This window comes from Takifugu flavidus, chromosome 21 (genome assembly GCF_003711565.1).
Source record: "Takifugu flavidus isolate HTHZ2018 chromosome 21, ASM371156v2, whole genome shotgun sequence".
NCBI classification, from domain to species: Eukaryota; Metazoa; Chordata; class Actinopteri; order Tetraodontiformes; family Tetraodontidae; genus Takifugu; species Takifugu flavidus.
The window spans coordinates 188,096-205,788 of NC_079540.1; the positions used below are offsets into that span (position 1 = coordinate 188,096).

The 17,693-nt window shown below is 41.0% G+C and overlaps 3 protein-coding genes across 6 annotated transcripts; all 3 read right to left on the reverse strand.

Annotated features, from left to right (window-relative positions):
* On the reverse strand, window positions 1-5,143 carry LOC130517817 (serine/arginine-rich splicing factor 10-like). 3 transcript variants are annotated; one of them, XM_057019952.1, is made up of 7 exons: window positions 4,976-5,120; window positions 3,142-3,159; window positions 2,918-3,024; window positions 1,910-2,011; window positions 1,234-1,405; window positions 1,113-1,166; window positions 1-1,033 (listed from the first exon to the last, which is right to left on the reverse strand). In XM_057019952.1, exons 1-7 carry the CDS (start codon window positions 5,038-5,040, stop codon window positions 817-819), a joined length of 735 nt encoding a protein of 244 aa, XP_056875932.1. In that variant the 5' UTR covers window positions 5,041-5,120; the 3' UTR covers window positions 1-816. The 3 variants fall into 3 exon arrangements, with proteins under 3 accessions (XP_056875932.1, XP_056875935.1, XP_056875934.1); XM_057019955.1 differs by lacking the exons at window positions 2,918-3,024; window positions 3,142-3,159 and adding an exon at window positions 2,494-2,780 and having other exon boundaries at window positions 1,910-2,016; window positions 4,976-5,143; XM_057019954.1 differs by lacking the exon at window positions 3,142-3,159 and having other exon boundaries at window positions 4,976-5,133.
* A 284-nt stretch (window positions 5,144-5,427) lies between these two features.
* Window positions 5,428-6,496, reverse strand: LOC130517821 (fatty acid-binding protein, liver-like). Its single transcript, XM_057019959.1, has 4 exons — window positions 6,332-6,496; window positions 6,083-6,255; window positions 5,591-5,680; window positions 5,428-5,511 (listed from the first exon to the last, which is right to left on the reverse strand). Exons 1-4 carry the CDS (start codon window positions 6,396-6,398, stop codon window positions 5,461-5,463), a joined length of 381 nt encoding a protein of 126 aa, XP_056875939.1. The 5' UTR covers window positions 6,399-6,496; the 3' UTR covers window positions 5,428-5,460.
* A 91-nt stretch (window positions 6,497-6,587) lies between these two features.
* LOC130517808 (Na(+)/H(+) exchanger beta-like) lies at window positions 6,588-16,658 on the reverse strand. Of its 2 annotated transcripts, none has more exons than XM_057019933.1 (13): window positions 16,469-16,658; window positions 15,988-16,271; window positions 13,945-14,405; window positions 13,160-13,410; window positions 12,149-12,366; window positions 11,760-11,956; window positions 11,450-11,539; window positions 11,305-11,375; window positions 10,989-11,162; window positions 10,584-10,698; window positions 7,987-8,085; window positions 7,697-7,769; window positions 6,588-7,571 (listed from the first exon to the last, which is right to left on the reverse strand). In XM_057019933.1, exons 1-13 carry the CDS (start codon window positions 16,546-16,548, stop codon window positions 7,357-7,359), a joined length of 2,328 nt encoding a protein of 775 aa, XP_056875913.1. In that variant the 5' UTR covers window positions 16,549-16,658; the 3' UTR covers window positions 6,588-7,356. The 2 variants fall into 2 exon arrangements, with proteins under 2 accessions (XP_056875913.1, XP_056875914.1); XM_057019934.1 differs by having other exon boundaries at window positions 16,473-16,606.
* Between the last annotated feature and the right edge of the window lie 1,035 nt (window positions 16,659-17,693).

The window sequence follows — 17,693 nt, forward strand, 5'->3', positions numbered from 1 at the left end:
TTTTATATTGAATGTTACCATTTATTACACAAAATAACAGTTCCTTTCTACTAAAGGTAGAAGACAGTACATGCTGTGACAACCATTATTTTTGGGGAAAAGAGGAAAAAAAACCCACCTAAATTCTGTTTCACCTCTGAAGTTAGATGTCCCAAAATGGTGCCATCCGCTTTAAAAATTATTTCTCACAAATATGAACCGAGAACAAACTATTTTAGTGAGTTTGGGGTTGACATAATACTGTCAAGAACCAGACCAACATTTCTGCGTTTTGAACCCAAAAAATAAAACACGTTGCTGAAACCCCACTGTCATTCACATACAACAGGTGAGATTTGAAAAAGTCAAAATCATTCACCGATTTCCAGCCAGGGGAAAGGTGTCATGTTTATGAAATCATTTATGATGTTCAATGTGATGGCATATCGCACAAAGTGTTTACAATTTGTTGCACTACAGCTGCGTAGTAGCGTGGCTAAAGACACAGAAACACTGGTGTGGATTACCAGATTAGACTTTAAATACTGAATATGAGCAGAACTGGTCTACAGACTAACTACATATAAAAGGATGTGTCATCTACCACTAAATAGGTATGGAAAAGCCGCATTATATTCCCATCAGTAAACCTTACAAAAAAAAATTCTATAAAACCAAACCAGGGACATCACTGTTCTTAAAACGGAGCTGCAAAAACAAGATTCCTACAAAGCTTCAGAGGACATTACATTCATGTCAAAACAAAAACCTTTTTCTGGACAAATGACCATTTGAGGTCCATCTCACAATGACAACCCCCAGACGGTGCACACGCTTCTAGTGCCCTCTGGATTTGCGTCCGGCCCAGGATCGTGAGCGAGAGCGTGAACGCGAGCGAGATCTCGATGCAGACTGGGACCTGGAGTGCGCTCCTCGTACTTCTTCTTCGGGGTAATGGGATGACGTGGCAGGGTTGACCTTTTCCCGTGGAGATGCAGATTTGGAGCGGGAGCGAGATCTCCCTCGCGACTCTCTACGGGGCCGGTGTCTGTACCTGAAAAGATCTCTCATTTACCACTGGTAAATTATGACTCCAGTTTAGCTTTTCACTCCTACATTAAATTAGACAATACCTTTCATCCTCACGGCTCCTGCTTCGTCCTCTTGGGCACATCCGCCCACGGGACCTTAAATAATTGTCATGGTCAATCTACATTCACAAGCCACCATTAAAACAATGTTAGAAAATCTTACTCTCGAGGGCTCTCTGATCGTCGGCGGTAGTGATCAGAAGAAGGGCTGCGGGATCGGTATCTCTCATAGCTGCGGCTGCGTGAACGCCTGCGCCGGCTGTCGCGGTCATAGTCGTCGTACCGAGATGATCTGCCCGGAGAGCGCCGTTCCTTTGACTTCATCTGATTTGGTGCTTATGGAAGAGTGATGGCAAAGGGATAAGGCAAGGGACAGAACTGTGCAGGGAGAGCTTCTTGTCCAGCTTCAACTTCACTATTTCACACCTCTCTGCTTATTTTCTCAGTAGTAATCTTTAACAACCTTGGGAACTCGCCTACATGACGAGGAATTAGATTTGCCAACTAATAACTTCATTGAATTATAACGATATGGTGAATAAATCTCACATTTTGAAGCAAATTGTGATTATTTCTCTGTGCATATAAAGCCTTCAATCCACCAGCTTCCTTATCTCAGCAGCAGAGCAGTTTCCCCATCACCGCTATTGTTATTCAAGCCACTGGGTTTTTCAAAATCTTGACAAAACAGGGTGACAATGCCCCAACCAATGTGAAATGAAATGTCACATTAGAACGTAAGATGGTCAATCGTAAGGTGCCACACCAATGTAAACTTACATTCTGAGCTAAGCACCTTGTTGACAGCATTCGGATAAACAACTTAAATCTGCACTTACTTTTTCGGTCACCCTGGGCAAACTGGATTTCAATCTGTCGGCCACACACCCACTTTCTGTCCAGGCTGTGAAGGGCATCTTCTGCATCACGCACATCTTCAAATATACTGTGTGGTTAAGGGTTTGTTTGGATGCTGTTGGTGTAGCCACACACAAATGTTTCCAGTTACCACTCCCCACCCAATTCGCAAAAAGTGGTGAAGGGAAAAAAAACCCTCGCAAAAACAATCCTTTCCATTTCACTTCTGAAAAACTCCCACTTTTTCAGTAGCACAATGTAGCTTACAAGTGTGCTCAAGGATGCAGGCCATCATTTAACATTTCATTTCATTTGTGTGGCCCTATTTCTGAAGTAAATCAGCATTAAATGCATGATTACTTATAACCAATGAAAAAGCCAATGCACACCCGGAATTTTGCAGACATCTTTTCAAACACATAATTGAGAGATCAGGGGCAGCAGACTTATCAACAAAAACAATAATTGAGTAAATTTGTCTAATTTAAAATGAAAAAGGTGATTTTTGTTATGTCAAATTTGCGGATTTGTCTTGGGAGGATACAAAATAATTCACACTTGTTACCTTTGCCCATGCTTGACTTTGATCTTCATACTCTTTAACCGACTCCCACAGAGACTTGGGTTTCCTGCTTGCCTTTTCCTCTTAAACCTCTTTTCTTTTCCCAATTCTTTGCCGCCATATCCAAGCTTTGTCTCCGTCCCCTTTTCGTCTTCATGCTTTACTTTCTCTTTTCAACCTTTTCCCTCCCTCTGATCCTGAAGGTCTGTGTGACTTGTCTTTACAGCTACTCTACATGGGTCTTTGTAACTCTTTGTGGCTGGTTCCACAACTGGATGCTTTAACATTTTCTGAAGCAATAACAGAGAAATACGTGTGTTAGATATGGAATCAACTGATGTGCAAAAAAAAAACACATCCTTTGTGCTGAAATAAAATCAACGTGTTAGCAACATGGAAAAATGGTGAATCTTTTTAAGGAAAGGATATTGAATGTATGCAAATCCTCTCGGTTGACGTGTATAGAAGTCAAGTGGGATGTAGACATCTACTATCGGCCCATAACGGCCAAACTCACGCCGCAAATCCTCAGGCCTGAACACCGTAAATACAAGCATGACTCATCTGAGCATAACAGGCAAATCTGCCTCCATCATCATCATCATCATACAACAATTGAATGACTGCTAGGTCAGTTCACCCCGAACCCACCTGAAATGAACAAGATCTCTGGTGATTGGAAGCAAATACCAGTAGGTTAGAACATCTCTGCTGCTTTGGGGTGAACAGGTTAAGAACACACTGTATTTGATATGCAATCTCATAAAAGAATTATTATAAAGCTTTTATGTGACAAGTATATACTGTTGATTTACACTAGATTTCATACCAAGTGAATACTGTTTTAAAGATTATGTAATTGTTGCAATTAAGGAAAAAAGTTTTTGTGCACATAAAGCATTAGCATTAAATCAACACAGCAGTTTATGTTTGTCTCTTAAAAACAAAAAAAGTACATTTGCATTGAAAAACAGTCATTGGTACACACCTTCCAACCTTACTACAAATATCTGATCATTTCATTAACAAATTTCATTCAGCCGATATCCAGTAAGAAGGAAAGACGATTAATCCTGTACAAATTTGATACTAACCATCGTGAATTTAGAGAGTCTCGTTGTAATAATCTAGCTAAAATATTTTTTAGATTTAATACATCAATTGCCGTCAGTATTTTTGCTATGGCACCGGACAGAACAATTAGTCTGTTGTTTGAACCTTGAACCTAATTCAATTAAAGCCATATTCCTTCTGAATAAGAGCCACTGGACGAGCTCTATATTACCTGAGGGTGGTGGGGGTTCATGAGTTTGCGCAATCACTCCACATGTGTTTTGTAGACCTGAAAAAGCTTAATTATTGTGTCCTTAGCGTAGCTCAGTCCAAAGCTCTGCACTATCAACGTCAGTCAAACCACTTCATTGTTGCTCATCAAAGTAGTTCGGAGCTTTTGGACAGAAACGTATGGTGCAGCCAAATGCTTGGGGGGGGGGGGGGGGGGGAGGACACGCTTTTTGCTGATAATTTGGATCTAACTATCTTATTGTTCACATTCAGAGTTCTACACAAGGGATGCCTCTGGAATGTCTCCAGGAGGAGACGGGGCGGCCACAGAGTCCTGATGTTTGCCTCCAACTGTTTGAAGAGTGATTTGAAAAGCAATTCACCTTAATATTGCAAACAAACTTACACATACGAGTCCTTTTGTGAACTAAAAGCATCCCATCCATATCCTCACCGGGAAAGTGGCCCATTCATGAAAATTACACTCAGAATCGACGTCACCAAGCACCATTTACTTAATCACAAGCAACATTATTTTGAATGGCGACTTATATTTTATTTATAAAATCGATATTTTCAAGTATGAAAACAGGTAATTAAATAAATTAGCAAATAACTCCAGTACTGTGAAAATTAGAATAGAAGTCGTTAGAACGTTCGATACTTAACTTAGTTGTTTAAACCTCTAACCTTAGTTAGAGGTTTAAACAACTGCCGTTTTTCCTCTTCTAATTCCTACAAAACTAATTAGACCATGAGAACGTATTTACTCCTTCGTTTGCGATATTAAGGCGAGTTGCTTCACTTTTCCAACAGCTACTTGGTGCATGTCTACAGCACAACGCTGAGCGAGGCGGCAACATGAGGAGGGCTACCTAAGCTAAGCAAGGAAAACTAGCCCGATTAGCTAATGTTAAAATGGAAACGTGCGTGGCCGACGTGCAGTAAGAATGCAAGACGAAAAAAAACACACTCTAGGCATGCACATACAAGACAGGATGTTTCATTTTAAATAAATTAGTGATAGGGCGGTTTCCATCGTCGATATTTTTGAATAAAGCACCAATACGTGCCGCTCCTTTATGGAATAAGACTACGACGAGGAGCCTAACCTTAGCAGCTAAGCTAACTCCGCTAGCATTAAATGATTTGGCGTTAGTGACTGAGCTTTAATCATAACCACAACAGAATAAGGACTCACCTGGATTCGTCAGAGATGTTTCTGACAAACAAAGACGTATTTGGGGGCCTCATATATCTGGCCATAAAGTTCCTCTCTCAACAAAAGAAATGCTTTCAGCGAAACGAAATGTCTGCGAAAACCTAAGTGACGCACGCGCGTTAAGTAGACACGTCTTTTTCGTGGGAATTAATTGAAACACGAAACTCCACAGCGCCCCCTATTGAATTTAAAACGAAGTACACAGCACTCACACATATAAAGAGCTTTATAGGTATGTACTGTAGATACTTTTATTGTCATTTCACTCCATGTTTTGAACAGATGAACCGAAATACAGTTTCTCTTCTCTTTAGCTTATCGTGCTTTAAAACTGAAATTAAAAAATAAATGAAAAGAATAAATAAAAATAAAAATAAAAATATAAATATAAATAAGGCAAAAAGGTAAATAAGGTGCCAAAAACATGAATGTGCATATGGAAGCATTTATTAAGGTTTCAATTGTTACACTCGTTTACTTCGGCAGATGAAAGTTTCGGAGCCAGTGGTGATCGTCTGAGAAAAAGAAAAATCAGACATGGTAAAAACACAGATGTGAAAAAATGGATTTTGTATTATGATTAAAGTAACTGACCTCAATCATTTCATCACCTTCGATCTCTCGAACAGATGTAAACTTATCACTCTCAGTGATTACCTTCCCATTCTCCTGTCTGATAAGACACTGATAGAAGAACAATAGAAAGGGCTGAGGCAGTCATTATTATAAAAACCAAAGATGAAATCTATTTAGCCTTATAATGACTGCAGGTTGTATAAATTCAGTGACGCAAGAGACTGAATTTATAAGAGCAACCTTAATCTGTGTTTCATAGGATTGCAGATTTTACCTAAAAAAACTTGTTAAATGACTATCAACAATTCTTTTTTTTTTTAAATATCAGGATCATATTGGATTTTTATTTTCATATATAATTGTATCTTCAAAAAACATTCTACAAAACAGAGCTATATATAGCACAGATTCCTAAATGTAGATGTTTTTCAATGAAAAAAATTTTGGTCAGGTCATTTTAACATTAATACAGATGTTTACTTGACCAAAAGTGAGGTGATCTCTCATTACCTTAATCTTCCTGCCATCCACACCAGTGACCTCTGACTCTTTCCCGACACTGAATGATTGGCTTTTGGTTCGGTGAGGGGTCTTTATAGTAAAAGTGAAATCAGTGCCATTCTGTTCAATCGTGATCACAGGTTTGACATCCTTTCGCATTTTGATAACAATTTCTGGTGCGCCTGAAAGACAGAAATGAAATCCACACACATATTCCTAAAATATCGTATTAAAAATGAAATCTGAAAACATTCCTACCTATTGCTCTTAAAAAATTCTCGAGATTTTCTTGATGATAAACTTTCCATGTGCCATTGAAGTCCATGCTGGCTGCTCGTGTCGCTAGTTTGAGGTGGTTTGTTGATCGTAACCACAATCACACCAGTGTATTTAGTACACTGGGGACTGTAACCTCCCTGTTAGTCACTTATATTTTCCAATGACAGCCACAGTAATTATTCTCCTTCACAGGCTTGTTGCCATTAATGAATATTGATGTGTGAATACTGCATAGTAACATAGAGAATACTTTTATTGCAGACATGAATTAAAGCTCTTTTGCACTGGACAATGATATAAGACACAGCAAACAGCTTCATTTGAAATATAAACATTCCACAACTACCAAAAAACATTTATTTGAAGGCAAAAGGCCTGGCAGTTATCTACTCTGACTACACAAAAAGATGATTCACCACTTTTCCCTTCAGTCAAAGATAAAGCACTCTTCTTTTCCATCTTTCAACAAACCAAGCACAAAGTATACTTTTGATAAATACCGAAATGCTTCTGAGACTTCTAGCAATAGCAAAGTTGAAAATCAGTAATATGATAAACACTTTTTCTGTTACACGCCACCCTGAGAAAGCACTGATGGTGTTTGATATATCACAATATAGGAGAGATACTGTTGGTAAGCACACCATCACTTATTTTTCCTATAAATGTCAGTATCTTGTAGGCATGCTGTTAGAATTATGGCCACTGTGTCACACTGTAAAACAAGCCAAAACGCCATTTTTACAGTCCATATTATCATTGGACAGATGCACAGAGAAATTATTATTTTAGACAATGTCTTGAAATAAAAGTCTTTTTGTGTTTCTGTGAACAAACTTTACATTATTACCTACTGCACCTGTGACAGTCGACACCAACATAAATCCTTCATTGTGGTGATGGAGCGGTAAACGTGCAGTTACTTTAAATAAACAAGTCTAAGTCTGCAATCCAAGTAAGAATGACGACACAGGTGGTCATAAACAGGCTTCATCACGAAAGCGTCACTTGTTTGGACCCGGGTCACTAAGGAAGCGTGACAGCTTCAGCTGCTCCTCCTGCATGTCGTCTGTGTTTGCACCAAGCTCGCTGTTGCCCCTGGATACCAGCCCGCTCCTCTGACTTGTCCTCTGTGGTGATTGGCTGGTATCATCTGGATCCGACTGAGCAGTCCCACCTTTGGGGCTCTCACTGTCATCGTAGGTGATAACCTGATGTTCTGGGATATAACAGTTAATGAAGTTCATTTTCCATTTCAGCCAGTCACCAGAGATCATTGCAGCTTCACATGACATCTTTTAAATGCAACGCGACATGAAATGCTGCACATTTTCTTTAACCAACCTGGTTCGAAGCACACTTTCCTCACTGATGGGGTTTCTTGGCGGTTTGCAGGGACGGTGAGATAGTGACTCATCTATAAAGAAGGCACAAAGTGTTTTTTTCATTTATCATAACCTAATATCGCTTAAACAAACATAAACAGACCATCGAAGAAAAGTAAAATTCCTCAGAAAGCTGGCATAGCATAAACGTCCAAGAACTGAAAATATTATGGAAAATGCATAAAGTGTCTTGGAACACAAGTGTGACTATGATTAAGTGGGATGTTTGAGGTGATAGTCAAAGCTCACCCTCCTCTCCATAGCAACTCTCTGCTTTCTGAATTTCACTTCACTGACATTGTCTTCAAAAGGGTCGATCATCAGGTCGTGTCTGCTGTAGGAGCGAAGCTGAGGAGCAAAATTAGGGAGAAGATGGGTAAATTCAAATTGTTATGATTGAACCATACAGGCAAACTCACTCGGCGACACACCCGCTGAGAAACCAACTCTGGTAATTGGCGACTCTGTTTTGCGCTACGTGAAGCCGACTCCAGTGACCATAGTTAGGTGCATTCCATGGGGCCAGAGCGGGCGACATAGAAGCACATTTACGGCTGCTGGCGAGACGTAAACGTAAATTTGGTAAAGTTATTATTCACGTCGGAGCAAACGACACCCGGCTTTGTCAGTCGGAGGTCACCAAAATTAACATAGAGTCGGTGTGTAACTACGCAAAAACGATGTCGGACTCCGTCGCATTCTCTGGTCCCCTCCCCAATCTGGCCAGCGATGAGATGTTTAGCCGCATGTCATCGCTTCGTCGCTGGCTGTCACGGTGGTGCCCCGAAAACCAGGTGGAAAACCTGGATCCTGATGTCTTAGCAAACAATAGGCCGATATCCAACGTTCCTTTTATCTCTAAAGTTCTTGAGAAGGTGGTGGTGACTCAGTTACTGCAGCACCTGCAGAGGAACAGCCTGTTTGAGATGTTTCAGTCAGGCTTTAGAGCTCATCACAGCACAGAAATGGCACTTCTTAAAGTTACTAATGATCTTCTCATAGCTTCAGATGATGGACTGGTCTCTATGCTGGTTCTGCTGGACCTCAGTGCTGCTTTTGATACAGTTGAACACAGCATCCTGTTACAGAGACTGGAACATGTGATTGGCATTAAAGGGACAGCACTAGACTGGTTTAGATCATATTTATCTGATAGATACCAGTTTGCTCATGTCCATGGTCCTCATACAGTAGGGTTAGCCATGGGGTTCCTCAAGGTTCTGTACTTGGACCAATCCTCTTCACCTTGTACATGCTTCCCTTAGGGAACATTATTCGGCAGCATGGGATACATTTTCATTGTTATGCTGATGACACTCAGCTTTATTTATCCATGAAACCAGAGGAGACAGAGAAGTTAGTGAAGCTCCAGACCTGTCTTAAAGACATAAAGTTGTGGATGTCTTCAAATTTCCTCCTCCTTAACTCAGGAAAAACTGAGGTCATGGTGTTTGGTCCTGAACCTCTCAGGGATAGATTAGATCACATGATCACTCTAGATGGTATCTCATTAACATCTAGTCTCTCTGTGAGGAATCTAGGAGTAACTTTTGATCAAAATCTCTCCTTCAACTCACACATTAAATTAGTCTCTAGAAGTGCCTGTTTTCACCTGAGGAACATCACAAAGATCAGGAAGCTACTGACGTGGCACGATGCTGAAAAGTTAATTCATGCTTTTGTTACTTCCAGGCTGGACTATTGTAATTCTTTATTATCAGGGTGTCCAGGCAACTCTTTAAGAAGCCTCCAGGTGATCCAAAATGCTGCAGCTAGAGTTCTGACAGGTATTGACAAAAGAGATCACATAACTCCTGCAATGGCGTCGCTTCATTGGCTGCCCGTTAAATTTAGAATAATTTTTAAAACCCTTCTTTTGACCTACAAGGTCCTCAGAGGCCTAGCTCCATCCTACCTGGAGGAGCTAGTGATACCTTACCAGCCCAATAGACCGCTCCGCTCTCAGAATGCTGGTCTACTTGTGGTTCCCAGAGTTTCTAGGGGTAGAATGGGGGGCCGAGCATTTAGCTACCAGGCCCCCCTGCTATGGAACCAGCTCCCTGTCCAGGTACGGGAGGTTGAGTCCATCGCTACTTTTAAGATTAGGCTTAAAACCTTCCTCTTTGAAAAAGCTTATTGTTACTAATTCTGTAGTTCCAGTTACTATTATAGACAGACAAATTATCATATTTAGGGGGTCGTCTAATCGTTAGGTCACATCTTAGTCATGCTGTTATAGGCCAAGGCTGCCGGGGTCCAGAAACATGATCAGGCCTCTGTCACCCCACTGGGTCATGGTTTCCACTTCCCTCCACTCCACTCCTCTCCCTCCTCTCCTCCTTCCTTATCAAGTAGACTAGTAATGCTATTTCCTGTGTAGTTTTTCTGCTCCTCCCCCCTTCCCTTCTGTATCCATTTACAGGTATTGCCGCCTTAAGAGCTGTATACTGACCTCCGACCCCGCTGACCCACTTAACCAGCAGCTTATTTAATTCAATTGAATTCAATATAATGTATTTTTGTATTTCTATGCCTCTCCTCTCCTACCTATTCTATCCTCTACCTGTTCTCCCCCTTCTCCTCTCTCTCTACCCAGCCCCCCATCAGCAGGAGGGTCCCCCTACATGAGCCTGGTCCTGCTCAAGGTTTCTTCCTGTTAAAGGGGAGTTTTTCCTTGCCACTGTTGCTTGTCTGGGGTTAGGCCCCGGGATTCTGGAAAGCGCCTTGAAACAATTCTGATTGTAAAAGACGCTATACAAATAAAGACTGATTGATTGATTGATTGATCACAACACACTGACAGACACGAGGAGGTCGAATCCTAAACCATTTGTAGTAATACCAACCCTCTGCCTGGTGTTCTGCAGGTTATTTCGTAGAACCTTTCGGATCTCTTCCTCACGGCTCTTTGAGATGCCTGGGATTGCCCTTTGTCTCACTGGTCCTCGGGACTCAATGTTTCTATGGACATAGCAACACATCACTGAGGAAATATCATTCCTATTAAAACAATAAACAAAGTTTTGGAATTCCAAAATCTATTCTAGAACAAATGTTATTTCCTGTTTTGTCCCATGATCTTTCAAGAATTCCTCTATCAAAACAACTGAAAAGATCCCTTTTCCCTTATCTTCCCTTATTTGTAATCATTCCATAACTCTGACTTATTACCCATGATGAAGTGTTTGTAACCAAAGACAATGGAGTTAAAATTCCTCTCTTATTTTTGAAGACGTTGCATTGATACTCACTGCATAGTCACCGATGACACTATTGCAGGCAGCTTGGCAGCACTCCCGCTCTCCACCAGCATCATGGCCTCTTTCATTTCCATTTTGTTGTAAAAAGAGATGAGCTGAGGCTCTGTGGAGCGCTCACCTGCGATCAGCCACCTCTTAACATAGGCTTTATTGAAGCGGTTTAATCTACGGCACAAACAATCATTAGCTCAACATGTTTTTGTCTCATAGTAATTCCAATATTTCACCGTAATGAATGTAGTATTGCACTAAACATACTATGGGTCTTGTTTTACAGTGTTAACAGGAGACAGAAGGAGAACTGTACTTGTCTTTCCAGTGATGATGTCCATGATGACCGCAAATGCATTCAATTCCTGTGAGAAGGTGATCCAGGAACTGAAGGCACAAATAATGTAGTGTTTTATTGGTAAAAAGTGCACCTGAATGACTGTGATGGTTGATAAGCTCACCTGTGTGTGAATCTCCTCATTAATTGATCCTTTATTCTCCTTTTTTTTCTTCACTGCCAGAAGCTCCACCAGAGGCCTGATTGTCATCCCCTAAACACTCAAAAATAGAAAGACATTTCTAAATTTGTTTTTTTCTACAGCGTTGTAATTCTGGTTAGTGACCAGCAGATGTCGACACACACAACAATAAAATCCCTCGAAATAAAAATCCCTCAAACATCATTTTTATCCTATACATTGAGTGGAATTCTCTATATATTGGCGTGATAGCTGATTTATTTTCCTGTTGGAAATAAAAGAGATAAATTACCTGTACAAAGACAGTGAAGAAGATGACTGTTATAATAGCAGTCAGGAACATGTGCTTCATGTCGCTGTTTGTGAGCACGAAACCAAGTGAGAAGGCTATAGCCCCACGAAGGCCACCGTAGGCAACAATAAACTGGTCCTTTTTGGTCAGCTTCACAATCCGGAACTTATTAATGATGAATGTAAGACCAATAACTCCTGAAGCGAGACAGAGTTTGAGTAAACAAAACGATCGATAATACAGTTGGTCTGAGCAATAGCTGATTTTAAATTACAATCTGAACTTAAAACATTATATACATGTAAAAATGGATTATAGGATGAAGGTACAGTTCCAACTATACTCACAAGAATAAAGCTAACCATGCGACCTTGTTTTGAGTTACTGACCTAGCACTCTTGACAGTAGACAGAGGACCACAGTGAAAATCACAAAGGTCCAGTTCCAGGCATGAGGGCCAGCCACAGTGGAAACCCCGAGGAAGATGAAGATGAGTGTTTCGCTCACACTGCTCCACATCTTTAAGAAATATTTGATGGTGGTGTAAGACTTGTGGGAGATGTTGGCCTCCACGTATGGACGCATTACCACGCCACACGCAATTAATCTGTTTGGGACAGAATGGAAATAGACTGAACACTCCCAATTTACAGACAGATGATTGATGGTCTGTGGCCACAAAACAGAGCACTGCTTTGCCAGATCAGACAGTTGCACTTTTGTATGTTTGGATTGTTGTTGCTGCTCATCCACCACTATGTTATGGCAATCTGTCAACTGGGATTACCCAAGAAAACATTAAAAATGAATAAATGGATAGATGAGGCTGCTATGAGGCTGCTAAAAAACCCCAAATCTTTACTGTGAAATATATAAAAGGATGCAAAACAGGGCTCCAAAAGGGAGAAGGAGCTCAATTGCTGCCTTGCGCTTGGTTGCAGTCAGTTGCTAGCATCCATTGTTTAAGATAATGACAAAAATATTACTGTTATTGAGGAATATTCTTCCTCATCAAATATTTTTTCTATAGATGTGCATGTTCTGAATCAGTTTAGCTACCATAGTTTTATCTCAACACCAAATGTGTGAGCGATGATGCTGTAGCACGCACTAACAAGCCCCCACCTGCTGCTGTGTTGGTCCATTTCTCACCATAAATGATTTAATCTAAAATATTTTTCAGATGTAATACTTGAAAATGATTAATGGTGGAAGTACTTTGAAAAACAAATATATTGCAGCAGTTCATTCCATAATCCCCTTGTACTAATAAAAGTTGTGAAGGACATGCCGATGTTCTGTAAAATGATTTTATGCAGTAAAACCTAAAATGATATGAAGTCAAAAATATTTTATGAAAAAGATCATCATCAGCCTGCACAACCCCCCCAAACACTTACGACATGATTCCCGACAGGTGGAAGACCTCAGCAGACAGATACGCCATATAGCTGTAGAGGAACACAAAGAGGGGCTCAATGACCCGGGTGTGCTGGGTGAAGCGGGACGTGAAGGCGCCAATGAAGCCGTAGACGGCTCCCACCAAGATGCCTCCAAGTGACACCACGAAGAAGCAGACCACACCGAGTAAAGCGTCGATGATAGTCACCGTCTCTGCGTGGGAGAACTCCTCGAACAGATGATAGAGCACCTGCACAGAGAACAACCGATTATTTGGAGTCCACAACACATCTATTCAAAATCCAATTCAACGTTTGTTTTTTACTTTACATTTTATCACTGAAAATATCACGTTTCTTATTTCAACTATCAAAATTACACAGATGGGGGATTTGATATGGTTTTCTCCATGAATGTTAAATAACAGAAACTATTGTTTTGTTGCGTGGGAAGTTACTTCTGCTCTAATTCTCATAAACTCATTTCTTTTACCCACCAATCATAAAAATGGCAAAGCACAAACATTTTAGAAAGCTTTTAAAAAACAGACTGAAGCGACTGAGCAACTATTAATATTTTATTTGACCTTCTACCAGCTTGGGACAGTGCTGGCATCGTTTTAATGAGCTTTTGGGTGGGTGTGGAATCCCAGACCATAATGAAATCTCCGCTGTTTTACTGTGGGTGCAATGCATTGAACATCAAAACATTCTCCATCTTCTCTGTGGATATAAACGTGCATGCAAAAGAATAATAATGCATTCAGGCTTTCCTTAAGACTCACCACAGTGACGGCATCATTGAGGAGAGATTCTCCAAACACAAGGATGTGCAGCAGCTCATTGATGTGGATCTCCTCAAACACAGCAAGGACAGCCACGGGGTCCACAGCTGAGATGATAGAGCCAAACAGCAGACAGGACAACAGGTCAACGCTGCCTAACCCGGCTGCTTCAATCTGACATATGCCAAACATCATTCCACCCACAAAGAAGGCATTCCACAGGGTTCCCACCACTGCAAACATCAAGATGGTGCCCAGGTTCTCTGTAAAGGCCCGAATGGGCAGAAAGTAGCCAGCATCCAGGATGATGGGAGGCAGCAAATAAAGGAAAAAGAACTTGGAGTCCAGAACAGGAGCTTCTTCGTCCATGGCTCTGATGATGCCACCGATAAGCAGACCAACAACAATCAGAAGGCAACTCTCTGGGACGATGCCGGACACTCTGGGAATAATGTGAAACCCTGCAGAGAAAAGGTTGACAGGTCCTTAACTTCAATCAATGATTCATTTGCTCCAACAAAAAGTGGAGTTGAAAAATTCAATGAAAACAAAGAGTCCAAACATGTTATTAGCGTGATTTCCACTAGATAAATGTTTAACTTGTTGAATGTGGAGGCTGGATTTACAAATATATTTGACAGTATGTCATTGTTTCCACCTCAGGAACAGCGAGACAGAAAACATTATCCCCGAAGGACAGAGCTCTGGTACAACACAAATGTACAAAACCATACTTGGAGACAGACTCCATAAATATAGAAATACACATGCACGATTCCAGAGTTCAGCTCTCTGCAGCCACCAAACAGTCCGGCCAAACAAGAAAAGACTCTGTGAGAACTGTTCATGAATTATAAAGCAGCTGCTGCAGATGGGGAAATACGCCCTGCATCAGAACATCTGGCCAAAAAATATCTGCGACATTCAAATGTTGTTTCATTTGGTTCAATCCGTGTCTTTTCTTTAACACAATGTACATCATATATGTTTGTTTAGGAAGCAGGAGTGTGTGTGTGGGGATGGGAGGGAGGAACGCAGAGGATAAATGGCTGTTTTAAACATGCACCAAATACATTCCTACAAGCTCCAATCTCACACTTTCCATAAAAATATGGCATGCTAAATATGCTAAATATGGCATTTGCTAATTGTTTGGGCCAGTAAGCATTTAACCTATAGTGTAAAAATATGGTGGCTGCAAAACAGCCCCCCAGCTGGTCTTTTGGGGGTCACATTTGGTCTGATTGCAACACAGATGAATAAGGTCCATTCTCAGTCATGTGACCCAGTCCAGGCCGGTTCTGTGCAGTCTGTGGTCTTGTGTGCTGCCTCCGCCCTGTGTTTGTACACAGGGACCTTTGTTATCGAGGAGTACATTAGGTCGGGAAGTCAGACCGTCCCCCAGAGACGGCAGCTGGCTGGACAGATAAGATGTCGGAGAGCATCTTCTTGCTTTCCGCTCACTTGTCCAACAACAAACCCAACTTCCAGATTTAGTATCCTCTCTTATTGATGCATCATCCAAAAAAGCAGTCAACAATGTAACCCCCTGCAAATGATCATGGCTGACTCGATGATGTTTTTGAATATTTCATTTAGATCCAGTCTAGTTTGGCTCAGTCTCAAGTTTCTCAAACTGCTTACATAGATACCAAGAACAATACTGAAAGAAGACTTTAAAAGATCCTGCTTTATTACAGCAATTGTGACAGTCGCTGGATTTTCAAACACATATCCTCTCAGCAATAATCCTGATGCTTCACTCCGATTGGTTGTCGTGTTCAAATTATGAAACTTTACACTGAGACGCGAGTGTGTGAATACTGAGAGGACTCACGTCATCATGAACCACCTCTAATGGAGGTTGGGGAAACACCATTAGTGTAGTGTTACGGCCTCAAATGGAATATTAAACAGCAGATCGGGCTGAAGAAAAGTTCAGAACTAATAATGGACACTTCTATATTTATGCTTGCCCTTCGGTGACATTTGGCATTATCCAGTTTTTGGTTGCAATAAGCCATGAGCCCAAAAGTCACTCACCTAGTTTCATGAGCAGGGCCAGGAGGATCCACAGAGAGATCTCAAAAGGCTTCCTGACGTAGTCGTAGTTGACGGAGAGGACGGGAAAAGTCTTTTTATTAGGAGTAGAGTTGGTCCTCTGATGGTCCTGGTCTGGGATCAAGTCTGGAGGTCTCCGTGTCTCGTTGTTTCCTCCATCAGCAAAAGTAACGGAGGCAGCAAAGAGGAAAAGTAACAAGAAGAGCCGCATGATTCCGGAGAGACGCCGCCCGCAGCTTCCCTGCTGCAACACGGTCCTTTCAACCCTGTTTGATAAGTGAATTATTGGTGATGTTCAGCTCAGCGTTCGATGACGATGAGGACAAGACCTAAAATTAGTGCGGCGCGCCACAGAGAAGCGCGCACTTTTACGCACGAACTCCGCCGGCACGTCAAAATTACGCATGGCTGCGGTTGCCATTAACGTCTGGTTCCTACAAAATTAATTTCGCGTTTTTCTTACTGGCCTGCTGAGGTGAATCCTACCCGGCTGGCTGCCTTATTGTGTGGTCGGTACCATTCTGATGGTTCCTCCTCAGACATATCAGAGTGTTTTCCCAACGAGCCCCGGAAAACTGCTTCACAGTCTGGTTAAAAGTGACATCTGCTGGAGAGGAGGACCTCAGTGACTACAGGCGGCCTCCTCGCCTGGAAATATTCAGCTTCTTCTTCAGCAAAGGTGACCGAAATTAATGATTCAGCCGTATTGCTCATCATTGATTTTCTAAATACCCCCAGGAGTTGCACTAATACCGCAGTGCTTTGCACCACACTGCTCTACTCAAAAATATCTCCCTACAAAGTTTACATTTGTTTCTTTTTTTCTCCTCATATAGTTAATAATTCTGTCAAGAATTATTTCTATTCCTGCCAATTGAGAGCGCAAAGGAAGCATTCCCTTGTACAAGAATAACCATTTACTTACTGGGAAAACAAATCTAAACTTTACATCTTGTTGTTTTTTTAACCCCCCCAAAAACAAACAAACAAAAACCCAAAACCAAACAAACATGTGAATAAAAACAAAACCCTCTGATGGGAGACTCCAGAATAGAAACGTCTAATTAATCTGTTGTACAAATTCATGATCATACAATTTAGATAAACATAATTTCAAGGAAAAGGAATCAAGAACTTGAAATAGTAGCTGTTCTACATATGGCACAATCACAGGTGCACCTCCTGCTTAAGGGGCACGTCACAGAAAATGTGTCTATATAGCTCAATTTAAATTGGTTACAATAGTTTTTTGAACTGAGGAATGTGTGATTTTAGTCTGAAATTTAAATAATTCAGTTGTCCACGCGTTTACATTTAATGTCTTAATTGTTACAGATGTTGAACATCCAATGCATCCATTTGCAATACTAATACTAAGTTCATATAGCGCTTTTTACAGATGAGTATAAGTTCATTTTGATTTGTAAAATCAAATGAAGCACATTACTCCTGCATTGACCTGCACTATTTCTTACTATTTATATATATACTGTATATATGTCTTATTTTATTTATCTTGTTCTAATGTTGTCTTTTTTATGTTGAATGTCGCAGCGTCACACCAGGACAAATTCCTAGCTTGTGTAATACTGTGTATTACATGAACAATGGCAATAAACCTGATTCTGATTCTGATCTTGACCATATGCAGTGTAGCTGCAGTTCAGAATAAACTAACCTTTCAGAGC